General features: G+C 42.9%; 2 protein-coding genes across 4 annotated transcripts; both read right to left on the minus strand.

The window, feature by feature from the left end:
* Positions 1 to 262: 262 nt before the first annotated feature.
* On the minus strand, positions 263 to 8,264 carry plcxd1 (phosphatidylinositol-specific phospholipase C, X domain containing 1). 3 transcript variants are annotated; one of them, XM_058074160.1, is made up of 9 exons: positions 7,973 to 8,264; positions 7,292 to 7,325; positions 5,827 to 6,031; positions 5,643 to 5,755; positions 5,426 to 5,568; positions 4,295 to 4,423; positions 2,893 to 3,048; positions 2,591 to 2,771; positions 263 to 1,675 (listed from the first exon to the last, which is right to left on the minus strand). In XM_058074160.1, the coding sequence occupies exons 3-9, from the start codon at positions 5,952 to 5,954 to the stop codon at positions 1,434 to 1,436; spliced, it is 1,092 nt and encodes a 363-aa protein (XP_057930143.1). In that variant the 5' UTR covers positions 5,955 to 6,031; positions 7,292 to 7,325; positions 7,973 to 8,264; the 3' UTR covers positions 263 to 1,433. The 3 variants fall into 3 exon arrangements, with proteins under 3 accessions (XP_057930143.1, XP_057930141.1, XP_057930140.1); XM_058074158.1 differs by lacking the exon at positions 7,292 to 7,325; XM_058074157.1 differs by lacking the exons at positions 7,292 to 7,325; positions 7,973 to 8,264 and adding an exon at positions 7,113 to 7,274.
* Positions 8,265 to 8,876: 612 nt separating this feature from the next.
* On the minus strand, positions 8,877 to 18,292 carry jade3 (jade family PHD finger 3). Its single transcript, XM_058074144.1, has 12 exons — positions 18,061 to 18,292; positions 15,889 to 15,958; positions 15,758 to 15,817; positions 14,915 to 14,997; positions 14,681 to 14,838; positions 14,396 to 14,586; positions 13,287 to 13,498; positions 13,054 to 13,221; positions 12,866 to 12,982; positions 11,133 to 11,591; positions 10,930 to 11,047; positions 8,877 to 10,858 (listed from the first exon to the last, which is right to left on the minus strand). The coding sequence occupies exons 3-12, from the start codon at positions 15,804 to 15,806 to the stop codon at positions 10,065 to 10,067; spliced, it is 2,349 nt and encodes a 782-aa protein (XP_057930127.1). The 5' UTR covers positions 15,807 to 15,817; positions 15,889 to 15,958; positions 18,061 to 18,292; the 3' UTR covers positions 8,877 to 10,064.
* Between the last annotated feature and the right edge of the window lie 1,356 nt (positions 18,293 to 19,648).

Here is a 19,648-nt window from a genome sequence, read left to right on the forward strand (position 1 = left end):
TGCAACATGGTGAAGTTCAGGCACTGGTCAAAGAAGTCAAGAGAGGCCATTTCCTTTCATAAGAATATGGATAAAAAATATGGATCTAAAAAGAATAATAATTTTGTCAAAATGGTAACCACAGAAAGGACATTTGTTGGTATACTACAAAAATATTGTCATAATTTAAGATGCATTTGTCTAATTTACAAGTCCTGATTATTCTGATTATGAACAAGATAAAAAAAATGGCAAACTTGAACTAAACATAATTTTATGCTCTTGAAGGGGACCTATTATGCTCATTTTCCGGCCCTTTATATTGAGTTGTGGACTCCTATAGAGCAGCTACACACAATAACCAGCACACAAAGCTTCATAGTTCTTTCAGAATCTGCACCTATTCGGCTGTATTTATTTGGATTTCATGGTCTTTTTTAATGTATTCCACCCACGGCCCGACTCCAGGCACGCCCACTCTGCTGTGGTTGGTCACACTCACGAGTACTTAAAAGGACTTGCGGTTTGTGCCATTAACTGCAAACAGTATAGGAGTTGATAATAAATGACAATCTTATGTGTTGGATCCCGAATCTGATCCCAAAGTAGAGACTGGAGAGTCCGAATTTTCTCAAGAAAAGAGGTTACTTAAAGACATCTTTCAATGGTAACTAGCTTTAGCATTTTTGTGGTAGGTTTTCTACAGCATTGCTAACATCTAATGTGGCCACTAATTGTGGTGGGAAACTATTAGCTATTAGCAACCCCGCTCCCCCACTCATAATATTTGACTTAAATATATATTTTCTTTATACCAACTGTTATTTGTCCTCATAATATTCTCAGAAAAAATATTACTTTGTCTTGTTAAATTACAGCTTTTTTTCTTTAATATTTTCTCTTTCTTTTTTTTATCCTCATGGTGTGTCTAATGGTATGCTCCTGCATCCTCACGTGTGATAGGCCTCATGGTGTGTCTATCAATACAAATTTCCTCTGTCACAAAGCGAGGGCTGAGAGTGACAGCCGAGTGTGCAAAAGGAAAGTTGTCTCTCACTTGATGGGAATCGACTCTTTAGCGCATGACCACTCCACTACTCCTTTCCAAAGATCATGCGACCGTTTTTTATTGAAAAAGGCCCAGTTTTTTAGGCACAGTGGTGCAGCGTTAAAGTCAAGACGGTAGGAGAGTGAAAGTCATGCTAAGAGCATTTCCACCATGCAGTAAAAACAGCAACAGTGCCTTGCTTACATGTCATTTGTGCTTATAACTGTGTAAAAACATGCCAACGCTAAGGTGACATTACCTGTCTTGTTATTGCTTTGGTCACCTCATTGCATAACATTGTTTAAAGTTAGAATTCATATTCAAGTATTTGAGTCATAGGGTAAAACAAAATGTCATGCTTTGTGATTTAGTTCCCATTTGTTTTGTACGCGAATGCATATATTATTTAGGGGTGTTGCAGTAGTTTGTCGTTGAGCGCAACGACAGTCGGTGCAAAGTGACCCTCAGTGATGAAGTCGCCGGCGATGATGTTGAGCGAGTCCGGCTTGCTGCCAGGCGTCTGCTTATTGACCCATCTTAGAAGCTTGGGGTTGCTAGACATCACCAAGTCTTTAAGGGACTCTGTTGGATGTGTGCAAATGTACTTGAGGTCTTCCGTCAAGTTTATTCCGGTGACAAAAAACCCTCCTGCAGAGGCAAAAACATCCAGGATATGGACATCAATATTAGTGAAGAAAACAGAGATAATGAAAGTTTATTTCTTTTCTTTTCTTTTACTTTGAGGCCTTTTTACATAATAATTAGAATGGTTGTTTGTCTACATGTGCTCTGCCATTCACTGGTGACCAGTCCAGGGTGTACCCGGCCTCTTACCAACAATGGTTTGCTTGTACTGTATAACGCTGTTTCACCTCCAAGGCACTCAAAGCGCTTTGACACTTTAGCACATTTAGCTACTGATGATGCAGCATCGGGAGCAACTTGCGGTTCAGTATGATCGCAGGATCGAACCTGCAACCTTCAAATTTGTATTATTTATATTTCATTCTTATTATTATTGTATTGTATTATTTATATATTTTTTACATATATATTTTATATTTTTTTAAATTGTTTTTAGGGGATAATATTTATGTATTTGTTTTTAATAATAAATGAATAATAAAGAATTTTAATTAGTTTAATAAATGTAGCTGTGGCATACCTCTTATTTGGTTTTGTTTCTATTTTTAAAGAATTTTTTTAACATGTAACATTTATTTCTGATTTTCCAAATGCATTTTAACATGTCATTTTTTTCTGATAAAGTATTGACAATTTCACTGAACACAATGCAGGTAAGGGGAGAATATTTTTTTTTAATGAACAAAAGTCTTTAATGAAATAGAGCATTTTTGGGGGTGGTTTGAAGAGTGGCCATGCATGAGAAGTGCCCTTGCCAAAGTATTTGATATTTGATACAGTATTTTTCTCTCTAACAGGTGTTTTAGAATATATTTGTACATGCTACTTTGTATTCATTTTGCTTGTTTTATTTGATCATAGCCGCAGTATTTCATCAAGGATGTGTTAAAGTGCACTGTATTAGCTTGATGCTATCACCTGGTCTGCCACGCTGCTTCCTGCGCTCAATGGCCTCCATGAGGTCCTCGGCCTTGCACTTGTTGGCCCACCAGTACGTAATGTGAGGCCACAGGTAGCGGTGGCGGCTGGTGATGATGTGCTCGTATGACACAATCACCTGGTGGCCAGCAGACCACAGCTTTCTAAGGGTTAGTGCTTCCTGGAACACGGAAACGCAAGTAAAGAGGCCGTTTCAATAGGTACACTCAATATAGTATCCAAATTGTTACAATCATTATACTGTACGTAGCAGAAAAATGTATCTTGCGTGAAAGGAGTACCATTTTGGGACAGAGTTTGGAAGAGAAGATGTGGCGTATGCTGGCCAAGAGCAGCGTGTGGAGCTCGCTGCTCACGTCCAGGAAGTGGCTGAAGGACAGGATGACCACCTCTTTGGGATGAGCGTCCAGCCACTCCCGAATCTCACCCAGAACCATCTGTGAAGAGGACACAAAGAAGTACAGTAGGTGGAGCCAGGAAAATAAACATTGTCATTTAGTGGAAATCGGCTACTGCTTACTTGCTAATTATCAAGTTCATTCATTCATTCATTCATTCATTCATTTTCTACTGCTTATCCTCATGAGGGTCATGGGCGTGCTGGAGCCTATCCCAGCTGTCTTCGGGCGAGAGGCACCCTGGACTGGTGGCCAGCCAATCACAGGGCACATATAGACAAACAACCATTCACACTCACATTCATACCTATGGACAATTTGGAGTCGCCAATTAACCTAGCATGTTTTTGGAATGTGGGAGGAAACCGGAGTACCCGGAGAAAACCCACGCATGAACGGGGAGAACATGCAAACCCCACAGAGATGGCCGAGGGTGGAATTGAACTCGGGTCTCCTAGCTGTGAGGCCTGCCCGCTATAGCCACTATGTATAACCACATATGATATATATTTTTAGAATTACAATATTTCATATAATTAACATAATTATTTATATGATAATAACGTATTGACAATATATACAGTTTCAATAATAGTGCATCTAATAGTCATAACAGTCATAATACAGGTATCAACATTTCTCTACAATGTTTATCATCCTCCGTTGAACCATCTGTGAGGAGGGCACCAAGAAGCTTGGCTCCACTAAAAGTCAGCAATTAGTGTCAATTGGCTTCAGCTTGCTTGCTTAGGGATTAGCATAATGAGGTTGCACACAATAAATGTAACCCATCAATATAATATTTGATCATTTTAGTGAGAATAATCACATTCTAATATTTTCATTGGGTTTTCTCAGAGAAGTCCGGTTTCCTCCCACATTCCAAAAACATGTTAATGTTAAAAACATGCTTAATTGGTGACTCCAAATTGTCCATAGGTATGAATGTGAGTGTGAATGGTTGTTTGTCTATATGTGCCCTGTGATTGGCTGGCCACCAGTCCAGGTTGTACCCCGCCTCTCTCCCGAAGACAGCTGGGATAGGCCCCAGCACCCCCCACCCACATCTTGAGTGAGGATAGGTGGAATAGAAAATGGATGGATAATTACATTGTATACAATTATTGATATTTAATGATAATCCATCATTGAAATATACATAGTATTTATATAAACATATAACTGTGTATATTATTTAAATTATAATATTTTATTCTATATATTAATACTGTAATGCCCATAAAAGTAACAACATTTTTGATGTTTATCATCCTCCGTTGCGTACCTCCACTGTGAGCGTGGTGTAAACGCCGTGGTAGAAGTAGAGGTCGGTGGAGCGGTCGTTGGGCCGGTGTGCGATTCTCAGGTCACAGTATCTGACCCCGCAGTTTAGCTGCTGTCCCACCGAGTACTCCTGTCAACGCACCACCACCACAGCGACATCTTAATGTACTAGTAACAATGACAACATAGCTTAAAAATTAAAACAATTCATTGTAAAAGTTCACATCTGAAATTCTTTGCTTGGTCACACGTGGTACTTTGTCTCTAGGCAGAATTGATTGGGCTCGAGCTTCACTGCCATCCTCGCTTACAAGACATGAACAGGAAGTCACAATCACACTCACACTGAGGAATGCTATAGTGTACTTCATCCACTTTTGACATATACACTAATCCCTCATTTATCACGGTAAATTGGTACCAGACTCGACTGTGATAAGTGAAATTCAACAAAGTAGGATTCCTTATTGATACATTAAATATTTTCCCAGTTACTGTAGATCATAGAAAGCCTGTTTACAACCTTCTAAATACGCTTTTAAACATTATTAGACACAAAAGACATAAAATAACACCCCTATAGTCACCTTTACACATTCTCATTAGTTTACTTTATAAATATTGTTAATAATCTTAATGTTTTTTTTTTATTTGATCAGTAATAGTATTCATTCATTCATTCATTTTCTACCACTTATCCTCACGAGGGTCGCGGGGGTGCTGGAGCCTATCCCAGCTGTCTTTGGGCAAAAGGCGGGTTACACCCTGGACTGGTGGCCAGCCAATCACAGGGCATACCAATTTGTAGTCGCCAATTAACCTAACATGCATGTTTTTTTTATGTATTAGGTTAATTGGCGATAAGGATAAACGGTAGAAAATGAATGAGTTAGAGTTAGACTGACGGATAGTTGGCTTTATTTAAGATGTGCAGTGAAGCCTGTTTAGTTTGTTTCTTTTGTTAGATCATCATTCAAAAGCCACTTTTGCGTTATAAATTTTTCAATTGGCTTTTTGGGCAGTTAAGATCGAGCCCACTGAACTCTGCCTAGCAACTCATGACTGACCAAAGCCTTGTGGTGACTTAAATCTTTTCAGGATTGTTTTGATGATCGTAAAGGTGAGGGCTCACCTGCGTTATGGCCCACTTGTACAGGAAGGGCCGAATGAGGGGCTTCATGCAGCGGTCCAGCTTTTGAAGCATGTCGGGCTGTGCGAGGTCGACAGGGCATGTGTGATTCATATCCAGACAGTATGTGATGGCGTTATGGCTGCCTACATAAGGAGGAGACACACATGGTTATCTGCTCACGAGGTGGCCATGCTTGCACTGAATGTGTGAAGCCTACCCGGGATGGCCAGGTGGTACAACGGGGTGTCCCACAAGGAGGGCGGCATGTGAGTCATCCAGCTGTCCATGGGCAGCGCCCCCAGGCTCTGCTCCCTCTCTGCTGACATAATACTGTGCAACACACATTTATCATGCAGTAATGAGCCTTTGTGAGCGCAAATAACACATGATTGTACGCTTACTTGCTCACTCTCCTGTCGCCATGTTGCCAGTCATCAAATGTAGAGACGCCGTGCATAAAACATGAGGCAGGGATGCGTGGCCCCTCCCCAGCCGATTGGTGGTGCACCTGCTCAGCACATCCTACCATGGATGGTCCACATGTGACGAGGTGGAGGGACCGGGTGCTCGGACGGTCAACTAGCCCGGCAGGAAGCGACGAATGCTCTGAGGCGTATAAAGGCAAGTGGAGGGGGGATGAGTGTAGGCAGTCACGGAAGAGAGAGAGCGAGAGGGGTGGGGGAAGGGTTTCAGGGAGTAGACAGGAAGGAGAATGTAAAATTGTCATTATTCTCATCATATTCTCATTAGTTTACTTTATATTGTTAATAATGTTAATGTTTTTTTTATTTGATCAGTAATATTATTCATTCATTCATTTTCTACTGCTTATCCTCACAAGGGTCGCGGGGGTGCTGGAGCCTATCCCAGCTGTCTTCGGGCGACAGGCAGGTTACACTCAGGACTGGTCCAGTAATATTATTGTTATTATAAATATCTAATTAATGCCTCTATTCAAATACTGCAGAGTCTCCAATAGAATTTTGTGGCCTACAAAAACATGTACACGCTGGGTTCTCTATTTATTCCTGCATCAAAAAACATGGGTGGGAAAGGTAAGCATTCTACACCGGTACACTGTTGTTTACAATCAACTCTTCCGCGCTGTTAATGCTGACTCAAAAACCACCATTGCAACATTGGTTCTTTGGCTTCTGTGTTGTGCACTACACGTGCACTTTGTGCACTAAATTACTGTTTTGTCAAAGACAGGGTGTTTCAGGGCCTTTCCATCATTACATTTAAAATGCTAAGTCATTTAGCTTCCAATTTTGCTAAATAAACACCCCGGCTACAGTTACGGCTACAGCATTATTTTATGACTATATTAATATACTATATACTATTAAAAATACAGTGGGGGAAATGTTTAAATAGTAATGGCTCATATTTGTTCGTTTGCTAGCATACTACTTCCTGGTTCATGAAAGTAGCGCCATTGTAGCCAAGACCCCATTATGATGTGGACGTGGACAAAGGTAAAATACTACCAAATACATTATTTTCTGCTTAAAAATGACAGAACAGTGGAAAGACTGTGGCTCATACGTGTGTAAAATATACATTTAGTAATTAATAACAATGTGCAAAGCTATTCGACGTTTTTTTAAATAATTGACTTCAGGGAACAGAAAGTTCCATTAATGTTCCACTCAGGTGTTTAGCAAGAGTAATAAGAAAAACCTACTTAATTGAGGATAGTTTGAATACGGGTGGCATCCCAAACATGAACCCATTACATTTTGGGCGTTGTTAAACGAACTGATTAAAGACTATTTCACTTTCCGCCGTTTGAGTCACGCAGTGAAATGGTTGAGTCCACCTTGACGTCGAAAATGACGTCACCCCCTCTGCGTAACTCCTTACGCTATCCACGAGGAACCAGGAAGTGGCCTGCTCGCTATGAAACGGAGGGAAAAACAAAACACACAACCGGTGAATGACATAGTTTTCACTTGTATTAAACAGTATTGTAATTTAATATCTAGTCAGAGGAATTTAAAGCCCCCCCCGTATGTGAGAAGTCGTGTTCGTGTCGAGTACAAAAATGTTGACATTAGCAACTGGGTGCAGTTTTTGAGGGAGAAGTTGTCGATAAACTCTGAAGCAGCACTAAATAGTGATGACCAAGGAACGTGCTGACCTTTAAATCCCTTTTTCTACGTGTTTCTCTTTGCAGAGCACACGCTTGAGTAAATCAGTCAGCAGATAATGACGACGTCTGGCTGCCTTACATTTATCTTCATGCGTGTCTGGGTAGCCTAAGTACTGATGACAATGTGCAATGTGGGCAATTTCATTACGAGTCGGATCATTGTTATCTACGGTAGGCTTCAGGACAGAATCTTTTAAACCGGGGGGTTCCAATGTGCGGCGTTGGGGCCACTTTTGGGCTGCTGTAGTCATATTGTGTAGCAATTTTGACATGTTTATTTTGAAACTCTAAACTGGATTTTCCCCATTAATAATTTGTTTAGGATAGTGGCATACAGAAACAAATCTAACATTTTAAAAATAATTTAAAAACAAAAAACTTAAAAACGGCACCTGCAAAAAACGAAGTCACAACAGTCAATAGTGGGTCGATGCACAGTGGGTCTGCTGATCCGGATGTTTCCCTGCTGTACGACTGGCCCGGCGAAACCGGTCCCGCAGGTGTGCAGATGCAGATGTAGCGATCCCGGTTGTGGGTTGTCACTCTCTCACGCCCTGGATGTGTCTATCGTCAACAGAGCCTGTCGTGTTGTGACATTCATGCAGGTTTCGGATTGTGGGTTGGGAACAGCCCATACGCTTGGCCGTATCACTGGAGCTCGAACCGGCCTCCACCTTACTCCATGCCTGGAGATTGTTGTCCACAATGCTGCTCACTGGACTAACAATGCTGGCCTTTTATATCGGCCAATTCTCAAATGTGTATTTGGTCCACTTTTGCACAAGACACAGACCAACCCGTGTGCAATGAACTAAGCACAAAGTCAATAAATCCACAAGGTAGAATTCCAACCCCCCTACAAGTAGAAATATGCATGAATTTCTACCTGAAAAAAGTCTATAGCCTGTCACTATACAAAATGTATCAAAGTGGGCCTCCGCATTATTTCATTTTTAGTATGCGGCCCTTAGTGGAAAAAGTTTGGACACCCTTGTGTTTAAACGCAAAGTCGTGCAAATGGAAAGGCAGAGTGTAGCAATACTGCCCTCTATCGTCCTACGTAAATACATCCTGTTATTAATAGTAAAGTTTTATTTTAATGACACTGCCTTCACATCATTTATGTACTTTATAATTTGGCCACTTCATTAGGCACACCTGTACAATCAAAAGCGCTAAAGTCTGCCTTTGCAAAGATGGCAAATGCTGTTTTGACAAACAGTCAGTGGTATCTACGAACCAAAAAACGGATCTGTTTCTAATATTTTGACATAGTATCGATTTGCATTGTTGAAATAATAAAAACAAACAGTCTCAATTTCCTTTTTTATTATCAAATCAGTGTGACAAAAGAGAGAAGGCAGCCAATATGAGACGACTGATTCAGTCAGACTGTGACAAAACTCCATCGCCAACATGATCCTCACACCCAGAACCGGTCCTGTTTTAAATGTTAGTGCTCCAGAACTGCATGAGGACCGCCATCATCTTGTCCCACTTGCACAGATATTGATTTGGCACATTCCCCTTTGTGTTGTTGCTACAGCAACAATAAGACAACCACAGTGACTACATTTTCATGCATCTGATTCCTGTTTAAATTACCATTTAGGAGGGGGGATGTCTGTGAATGTTCTCATTTCATCCGGGTTATTGTACTGTCACGGCACTGAATCGATCGCAACTCAGATTGTCCTAGGATACGTTTCAGTCTCATCCGAGCAGCTCTAGTCTGAGAGGAGGACAACACAGGATCCAAAAGTATTTATGGAGCCACACCAAAACAAGAACATGTTTGGTGGTGCAAGACGACTGTCAAGATATCGACACATCAACTCAAACGACAACTGTTCAGACACGATGGATATGCCACCGCAGTTGACGGGAAGAAGCCGTATACGCTGGATCCTGCACCATCCCCATCCCCACACAGCTGTCTGCAAAAACACCAGACTTCATCTAACCAATCAGGTAAGCTAAACAACAAACAACGTCCATCTTATGCCAACATTGAAGCAGCAAACACGAGGCCAACTCAAATATCCGGCTAATGTAATGCTGTGTAATTTACCTCATGTTAACGCTAGCTTTAGCAAGGAAGCTGACCAGACCCCACGCCGAGTGTTACTCCGTTCATCTTGTTGAAGCTAGTTTCACATTGGCAGCTGTATTCGTCTTCGTGGCAACAGTGGTGCCGCTGGTGCTATGTAGTCCCCCACCTCATACTAGCTAGGGACTGTCAATAAATGACTATTGCGTTGAAGATGTGTGAATGCGATCGATTCAATGCCCTGAGAAGCCCGATACACACAAAAGGCAACTTATAAAAAGTGCGAGAAAGACGCTGGCAGTTAAAATGGAGGCCATAGTTATTTCTAACCAATCCTGTGCAAGGAAGGGGGACAGGGGCTGTTCAGTATAAAGTTGTGCGAAGTACAAAAAAAAATAACACTAACTTTGAATCGGTCAACAGACAATTTGCCGTCACCTCTGCACGCGGTGTGTGATGCCCAGCGACTGCTTCGCGGCACCCTTCTGGCCGCCCCCTCTTCGCCTCGCCGTGTCTGGCGGCAGAGAGGGCCCAGCCTGGCGCCGGTGCCTCCCCTTCGCCTCGGGCTCAGAGTCGCTGAGCTCCAGGTCAGGGCAGTAGCCGTCGCTGTCGTGGTACAAACACATGTTGTTGGTTTTGTGTTCCGACGCCGACTTTGTCCAGAGTCTCTCCTTCCGGGTCAGCTTGTCAGACACCCGCAGGTCTTCCGTGGTCCGTACCAAGTTCATGGTGGCCTCCTTGAAGGACCTGCCAAAGTGCTCCATGGCAGACTTACCAAAAGCCCCTTTGTCCAAAGTCTGCTTGGGAGCGTCCCGCTCACCAGGAGTCTGACACAAACTGTCCTTCTGAGCCACCAGCTTCTCCAGGAGGCCGTTTTTGGACGCTCGCTCTTGCTCCGCTCTGCCGTTGGACGAGTGGCCGTGGAGGGCGGCGTGCAGGGCCAGCGGTTTCCCCGTGGGCTTAATAGCCAACACCGAGCCTGTCAGGCGGCCGTTGGCGCGCTCCTCCCTGCGGGCGTGTCCGTGCAGCTGAGGCTTCCCCTGACCCATACCCTCGCTGCCGCGCTCTGAAACGTTCCCGCTGTTGTCCGGGCACAAAGGCCCGTTGACGGATTTGGAACTACCGTTCCCGTGTGCCAAAGACGAGGATTTTGGCATTTTCAGTTTCAGCGTGATCCTGGGAGGAGGCCGGAAGAGGAGACTCTCCACTGGGAAGGAAGCAGCAAGGCCTTGGAAGACAGAAGATAACAACATGAGCAAAAAGTCGGGAATGCGAGTACACCACCGCCACACAGCTCACCGGCGGAGATCTCCTGGCTCATGAGGGTCACGTGCAAGTTGAACATCTGCTCCTGGGCTTTACTCTGCAGAAGTTTCAGCTTCTCACGGCGACTCACCATGTAGCAGAGGTTTCTCACCTGCACAGATGATACAACGATGCAGCTCAACTTTATGTCAATGAAAAAGTACTTCAACAGTTCAACTTGGAAAAACGGTACTAACCCTCTCCAGGTCCTGGCGCAAGTGCATGAACATGCGCATGCGCGTGTGGATGCTGTCCTCCTGAGGCTGCAGGACCAGGTTCTCTTCATCGTCTTTGGGCGCCAGAAGGGCTCTGTTGAAGTTGCTCTTCCTCTTAATCTTCCAGTACTGGTAGATGAAGTCCACCAGGCGTTGTGAGAGTCCCACGGCCCGTGACACCTCGTCCGGCTGGACCAGCGCGTAGAAGCCTTCCTCCAACTCCTGGAGCCGCTGAGCCCGCTGGCCAACCTTGGCCGAGTCGCAGGGTGCCTTGGAGCGTGCCGGGCTCAGACCCGCCTCGCCTGTTTTGGGCTTGCTGTGTTTGAGGCAGTAGGACTTGAACTTGACCTCGTCGCCCTCGTCCAGGATGGTCTTCATCTCCAAGCTGTGCTCGAAGGCGCAGGTCACATGGAAAGGAGTGGTGCAGTTCTTCACCGAGCACTGAGAGCAGGGAAGGAGGCAGGAAGTGTGTTACTCCGGACGCCACCACAATAAAAGTGGTAAAATAAAAATGAGAATTTGCTGGAACTGTTATGGCATAGAATAGGAGTGTCACCACACACGTACCTTACAAGGACGAGAAAAGCATGATGGTTAAAATATGACTGGACACACTTTATTTAACCGAGTCAAAACATAATGCAGCTGTTTTGAAATGTTTATTTTCCCACAAAATTATGCTCAAAAATATTATTGTCAATATTCTCTTATAATATATAATAATAATACAGCTCCCTGTTTTTCTCTTGCCTGTTGTCTAGTTACAGTAAACCTCGGATATATCGGATTCAATTGTTCCCACTGGTTTTGTCCGATATAAGCGAAATCCGTTATATGCGTATACCGGAAAATGTCCGGAAAAATCGGATTTTATCCGTTATAAAAAGGCACTTCCTTGACTATGTTTCCAATGTACCTAGACGCGCAGGCAACGCTGCAAACGCTGCAAATGACGTCGTATAGCGGCCTGTCACGATTCGGCGAATCGGAGCGCCACGATGCGGCCATCCGATATATGCGAGGGAAATTTAATGGAAATGCATTGGAACGGGACTGGAGATTTTGTCCGAAATAGGCAAAATCCGTTATAAAAAATCCGATATATGCAATGAATTTTTATTGGAAATGCATTACAGAAAAATTGGTTCTTTTTTATCTGTCCGTTGTGAGCGAATTTCCGATATATCCGAGTCCGATATATCCGAGGTTTACTGTACATCAGGGCTGTCCAGCTGTCCTTCGATAGTTATAATAATTTAAAAAAATACATACACTCAAATCTTTGTGTTTCACTTAGTTGTCAGTATCAACATTTTGACTTTTTACATTCAAGCCCTTTTGCTCTATTTTTCCCCACTTTTGCTGGGTTTTTGTTTTGTTATTTCAGCAATGAACCACGTTCCACAGATGGCCCCGGGGGCACACTGTGGACACGCTTGCTTGTTCCACCATTTATTTATTTATTACAGCTTACAGATGTTCTGCGAATGTGAATAGCAGGGATCTACTGAATTAGAATCAGCTATGAGTTCGGTATAGTGCAGTTGTACACCACTGCAAAATACAACCACAATAATAAGCATATAGTTAACAGTCATTCAGCTTTATCATCAGCAGAGGGCGCAGTTAACAACATTCAGTAGGCAGGGCTGTTTCGGTTCAATTGTTTGTGTTCAAATGTACAGTAAAAAAACAGCGAAACATGATTGACTTACCTGGATGCACGCGCCCGTCTTGACCTTGCAGACGCTGCAGATGAGCGACCAGCGACTGGGTGGAATGTGCGACACTTTGGTGATGGGCTCCATCCTTTCAGGACAGGCGATACTGACCTAGAGGGCAATGGGGAGGATGAGAGGCGGGATATGAAGCTTTGTGATGTGCCAAAACGCGGGAGAATTACCTCAGGGATCCACAGAGCGCAGCTGACGTGTGCCCACTTGGTGCCTGCCCGTGTTGCCTTCATGGCCCCGCCCTTTTTCGGACACAGGAGGCACTGCGGGTCGATGCCGAGGACGCATGTGCGGCACAGCCAGTTTCCCACTGGGACTTTGACGATGCCGTAACAGGCCTAAGGACAAAGCGTCAGCACGCGACGTCGGCCTAATTGTGAGTGCGCCCGCCGAGTCCACCTACCTGGTGCACGCAGATGTTGCACTTGTCGCAGAACACCATGTCGTTGCCCTCTTCGCTGTCGGGCGAGCGGCACACGTCACACACCACATCCTCGTCGTACTCGATGCCCAAACCTTCCACCGTCTCGATGGCGTGCTTCATGCTGTCGTGACACTGAGCCTCCAGCGTCTCCATGGTGCGCTCCATCGTCAGCTCGTCTAGGGGGTTCTCCCCTGTGGGGTGGGGGCGCAGCGGGATTACATCAAACCAAATCTTTCAGAGGTCAGTCTTATGCAACTGGTGGCCCGCAGGCCAAAAATGCAACATTTTTGCAGCAGATTCCTAAAAACCCCAAAGCACCCCTATTATAGAGGATCTCTGACCTGCACTTTTAAAGGAGGTCCACACGTTCAGCGTCATTGGGACCATAGTCCTAAAAAAAAAAAAATAGCAGGACACTCCTCTCATATAGAGGGTCTTCGACTGCTATCAGAGTGCTCCTGGCGCGTAGAGGACCAGTGTTTTTGCCATAGATCCTTCAAAACGGCAGAGCACTCGTATAAAGGATCTTAAACTAGCATTGTTGCAGCAGATCCTTAAACAGACAGTAGTGTAGTGGTTAGCGCCTCAGGTTCGAATCTCCACTAGTAAGCACAGTATAGTCTATCGCAAGTATAGACAAACAACCATTCACACTCACATTCATACCTATGGACAATTTGGAGTCGCCAATTAACCTAGCATGTTATTGGAATGTGGGAGGAAACCGGAGTACCCGGAGAAAACCCACGCATGCACAGGGAGAACATGCAAATTCCACACAGAGATGGCCGAGGGTGGAATCGAACTCGGGGAAGTCGGTATCACGTGATGTTGATGTTTACGTTTTACTGCGCATGCCCCATTGACTATTCTGTTTGATTATAGCGGCGCATGTAGACAAGAGATTGGAATATTCCTTTCCATGTATACCATTGTTTTAGGAAAAATTCCATTCGGAAAGAAGAAAACTCGTCATGTAAACATGGCTAATGTAAACATGTTGCTTGTGTTTTCATTATGATGAATCTAACCATTTGGGTGAGGTCCTTAACTCTCGGTTACAAGTGGTGTACACTGGTGATCCTTACCCATGCAAAGCAGTTCTCTGTTGAGGCTCTGCAGCCAGTAGAGGTCCACGTCATCCAGGTCATAGCGACACATGGTCTCCGCCAGCTCCTTGATGTTGACGTAGCCTGGTTCTGTCGTCTCCTGGCTGGAACACTGAATGTACTTTCTCTGGTGGCTGTACAGAACCTCTTTGGACTTCTCAACTATTATCCTGCATGTGAAGGACAGTCGCCGTTCAAATCACCCGCTTCTTCTGTCATTACCAACTACAAACAAAGGTGCCACACGGCATCAAGCAGCAGTACCTGACAGATGCCTGCGGAATGGTGTCCGGACTGGCCAGAACCTGGACCCCTTTCTCCCACTCCTGCTTCCAGGAGTCGGCCAGCAGGTAGTAGTCCTCCGAGGGCACGTGGTGAGAATCGGGCAGCTTCATGGCACTGATCAGGTCTTTTCGGAACACCTGCAAGACACACGTACAGTCACATACCAGCCCGGCACTGCCAGCGAAGCCGGAACTCACTTCAGTCGGAACTCACTTCAGCCGGTTTCTTCGGGTCCGGAGCCGGGGTGCCCGGTTTGCTGCCATACTTGTTGGATGAGCAGAAGGACGTTGAGGGACCTGGACGCACAAGTGAACTGGCTCAGGTTCAGCTAAATGTCCTGGATGTTGGACAACCACAATATATCCCACAGGGCATTCTCCGGTTTTTATAGTGGAATATATATAGTAGGCCAAGTCGGGCTGGAATTACTTTATTTCCTTTCACCTTCGTCACCTTTTAGATATACAGTAAACCTCGGATATATCGGAAATTCGCTCACAACGGACACATAAAAAAGAACCGATTTTTCTGTAATGCATTTCCAATAAAAATTCATTGCATATATCGGATTTTTTATAACGGATTTCGCCTATTTTGGACAAAATCTCCAGTCCCGTTCCAATGCATTTCCATTAAATTTCCCTCGCATATATCGGATGGCAGCATCGTGGCGCTCTGATTCGCCGAATCGTGACAGGCCGCTATACGACATCATTTGCAGCGTTGCCTGCGCGTCCAGGTACATTGGAAACATAGTCAAGGAAGTGCCTTTTTATAACGGATAAAATCCGATATATGCGTAAAACGAACATTTTCCGGTATACGCATATAATGGATTTCGCTTATATCGGACAAAACCAGTGGGAACAATTGAATCCGATATATCCGAGGTTTACTGTACATCCATCCATGTTCTATGCCGCTTTTGCTCATTGGGGTTGCGAACATTTATGTAAAATGTAACCCTATTTTTCCCCCCCAGTGTGTAAAATTACAGTTGAATACTAATAAACAGTTTAATCAATTCATTTTGTCACAAAAACGGTGGTAGCTCACTCTCATTGTCAGAGGTGTCGCTGCTGCTGGGGGTCCTGAGGCGTTTCATCCTGTCACACCCTGGAACACAAGACCAGAATGAAGGACCCGTCTTAAAACGCGACACAGCAGTCCGCTACTTACTCACTCACCATAAAGCTCCAGCTGAAAAGCATGCTAGTCGCGTTCTCTGATTGACACTTCAGTGCTTCATTTTCATCCCTGCCATAAGACACGACACATGATCACATTAGCAAAAGGATGCAACAAAAAATACTTGACTCTCTTCTTTTTAATTTTCCAACTATTTGAATTTTCTTCTTGTGAATTTTATTCTCGTAATTATGACTATATCCATAATATTTTCACTTTATTTCCCATAGCATTACAACTTTTTCCACAACCAAACTTTGGCCAAAATTAACTTTATTCATTGTTTTGTTTCTCATAAAATGATTACTTACATTTTTCCTTTATGCTACAAAAATTGTTTTTTTTATTATTATGAATAATTTTTTATATATTTATCTATTTTTGCTGTTTTTTCTGTCACTTTATTTCCCATAGCACAACATTTCCACATTCAAATTTGGCCAAAATTAACGTTATTCATTGTTTTGTTTCGCATAAAATGATTACTTACTTTTTTCCCAACATTATGCTACAAAAATTACATTTTTTTATTCATTCATTTTCTACCACGTATCCTCAAATTATTTTTAAAAAATTATAAAATTAAATAATTTTGGATAGATTTTTTTCTATTTTTGCTGGGTTTTTTTGTGTTAAAATATGTTTCCGGAATGTGCCGCAAAGGCGCAAAAGGCCCCCAAATCTCATAGATAACGATCAGTCAAACACTTTTTTTAAATTTTAAGCGAGTGTTTGTGACAAAAACCCGCATTTCCTATTTTTAGGAATTGCATTCAAGGACACAATGCCACAATTTTTCAAGGAATCGGACGATCCGCTGAACATTTACATGTCAAGGCATCGAGGAAGGACACTGCCCCTGAATGCAACGTGTTGTTTCAACAAGCAGGACATGCCTGACATTCCCTATGAGGGGAGAACGGCAAGGATAATGGAGGTGGGTGCGCTTGGACGTCTTTTCACATTAAAGGTAAAAACAACAATTCCAGAAAGTTCAAGTAAGACCCACTCAAACACCAACAAGTTATTTTTAAGTCAGCAAGAGCGGTTTGATAGCATCTGCTGTTGACATGAGGGTTTCCACACCAAACCTTTGTGCGCTCAGATCACATATGATGGAGTTTCATCTGTTCATTTCCTATAGCGGTCCTTATATATGTCACAGATGAGCTGGAGCTGATCCAAGTTTACTGGGGTGGGAGTAAACACATATGTAAAAAGAACAGTGTTTCCCACAGGCCTGGAATGTATCTGTCACTTTGTTGTAGTGTCAAAGGGAGTTAAGAGTACCCAACATGCCTTGCGGGCACTATGTGTAGCACAAAGTTGTCGATACCCACACAGAAGGGTTCTATTGCAGTTCTATGGTCACTTGTTAAAGTGTAATGAGAGATAACGCCAAATCTAAACGGTTTTAAATGCAGCGCCAAATCTTTGTGTAGACTCAAATTCAACACTATGTTCAGCCCCATAGTGATATTATGTTAATGCAGTAGTGTAATATTTGAGGGCGTTAATAATAATACAATTCGCTGCTGCAAACCTCAACCACAGTAAAAAGCCATACATATGTCTGAAGTCAGAAATAAATACGCTTAAACATGAATTAAACGACCATATACAGCACATGTAAATAACAACGGTGCAACATAAGAAGGCTGCGGGTTGGGTATACCCGGAAGTGATGTCACAGTAATGTTAACCCGCTGTTGAAAATGGGAAACAATGAGCAAAATTGCGGTTTCTCTCCTCGCCATACATAGACTAAACACGCTGTGACCGCGACTATGATAGTTCCACTACTATACGGCAGTTTAGAAACGTGTGAAACACAAACACTTCTTAAAAGGTGCCCTGCCCCTGTGAAGAGCCTTGGCGCCAAATCCACACAGGAGTCGAGGCCTACAGACAAAAATCAAACATGGCGCCACCACCGCAGCAACATGTCACTTCCTACCATGGAGCCTTTAAAGGGAGACAAAAAGTCAACATCCATGAACCGCGGAGTAACGTAAATGACGAGTACTGTGAGGTATTTAACCTGACGAAAGCACACCCACATTGAAGAACGTTGTTAAAGGCCGTGATAGATAGTATCCACGGGGCACATCCTGCCACACCGAGCCCCACGGAAACACACGGGCATATTGTTCCCAGTGCCACCATTTTACCTCCACGTCCAGGCCTTTTTTGTCCGTTTTATCCCAATCGAGAGCCGTCCGGCACCGAGCACCAGAGTACACCCAGACAAAAAGTGGGATTTAAGCCTGCCAATGGATTAAATTGCGTTTTATGTCCCGCCACAGTGTGCTTCTTCAGGCTTGCAGTCGGCCCACCAACACGGCACAACGGCGTTATTGTACAGTGTGTCCGGTAGGATCCTAAACTCCGCCGGTTTCACAGCAGTGGTGACGGGTCTTTCTCGAACGATTCGACTTTTTGAGTGAGCTCTTTAAAGTTTCTGGGAAAGCGGTATGTGATTAAAATAAAATTACACAAATAAAGTTACACAAACAAGAACGAGGCAGAACACATTTAGACACTGGAAAAGTGAAGGAAATTAGCACTAGAAAACCATTCATGAAGCACTATGTGATTGTGAATCCAGCAAAACAGTTACCCGGATGCTGCTTTATTTTAACTTTGCACATTTCATGTTGTTTCATGAAATGTTTCATGTTGTTTCAACACACACAATCAGATTGGACCTTTTTGTTGAATTGAGATTGGTCTTTTTTTCGTAATAACTCAATTTCAGCAACAACAAAAATCACACGAGCCATTTAGAAGTCGAGCCAAAAGAACCAGCTCTCAAAATAGAACCGAAATTCCCATCACTACACGCTAGCCAGCTTGGGTGCGTTCGATTTGTTTGCTGGCGTTAGACATTCCAATTGGTCGAGTCCAGTGAACAAGATTTACTTGAATAACTTTTCCTCACATGTATCCAATTCAAATTTAGTTTCTCCCAGAAACACAATCTTAGAACTTATAACACAATCTTAAACAGTCTTCTTAAATAATCTTTGTAAATTTTCTTTTTGAAATTGTATTTCCCTTAATATAACTTTTTCTCAATCTAATTTTCCAGAAATTACAACTAATTTTGGTTTAGTACCGTATTGTGTATTTTCAAACATATATTTTTCTTTTTTTTAACTATATAATACTAGAACATTATTTTTCCTCATTCTCGTAAAAATGTATTTCTTTTCTGATTTTTTCTTGTAATTTTTCCATAACATATATTCCCGTATAATTTTGACTTTATTTCCATATTAACTTTTTCCCCAAGCTAAGAATACAACTTTTTTATTTTCATTTTTCATTTTTATTTAAGCTGTTTTTAATTTTCCAGCTACTTCAAGTTTATTCTTGTAATTTTTTTCTCATCATTATTTTAACCCCATAATATTTTGACTATATTTCTATAATACTATGACTTTTTTCCCCAACCTAATTTTCCAAAAATGAATTGTTTGCTTTTCATATGAAAACTTACAAAAGATCTCCTTTTAATAGCTTTATGTTTTAATAGCTTCATTATATTTTTGTCATATTACTGCATTATTCTTGTAAAACTATGACTTTTCTAATGAGATGACAACCCTAATATTTTGACAATAGGCTTTTAAAAGATTTTTTTAAGTTATAATTTTAGAAATCACCACGGACTAGAAATGGCCCCCGGGCCGCACCTTGGACACCCCTGTTCGACACTAATGCATGATGTTTCTTTGCTTCCCTTCCTTCACACCC

The sequence above is a fragment of the Doryrhamphus excisus genome, chromosome 5 (assembly GCF_030265055.1).
Source record: "Doryrhamphus excisus isolate RoL2022-K1 chromosome 5, RoL_Dexc_1.0, whole genome shotgun sequence".
Lineage (NCBI taxonomy): Eukaryota > Metazoa > Chordata > Actinopteri > Syngnathiformes > Syngnathidae > Doryrhamphus > Doryrhamphus excisus.

What these genes read in the sequence shown, in the direction of transcription:
- plcxd1 (XM_058074157.1), bottom strand. Translation starts at nt 7,161, where the DNA reads ATGGGTTCATGTTTGGGATGCCACCCGTATTCAAACTATCCTCAATTA. An exon ending in ACAAGTGGGCCATAACGCAG is followed by an intron (nt 4,424 to 5,425) that starts GTGAGCCCTCAC and finishes GTGCGTTGACAG; the next exon opens with GAGTACTCGGTGGGACAGCA. An exon ending in ACACCACGCTCACAGTGGAG is followed by an intron (nt 3,049 to 4,294) that starts GTACGCAACGGA and finishes TCCTCTTCACAG; the next exon opens with ATGGTTCTGGGTGAGATTCG.
- jade3 (XM_058074144.1), bottom strand. Translation starts at nt 15,806, where the DNA reads ATGAAACGCCTCAGGACCCCCAGCAGCAGCGACACCTCTGACAATGAG. An exon ending in ATTCCGCAGGCATCTGTCAG is followed by an intron (nt 14,587 to 14,680) that starts GTACTGCTGCTT and finishes CTTCACATGCAG; the next exon opens with GATAATAGTTGAGAAGTCCA. An exon ending in CAGAGAACTGCTTTGCATGG is followed by an intron (nt 13,499 to 14,395) that starts GTAAGGATCACC and finishes CCCACCCCACAG; the next exon opens with GGGAGAACCCCCTAGACGAG.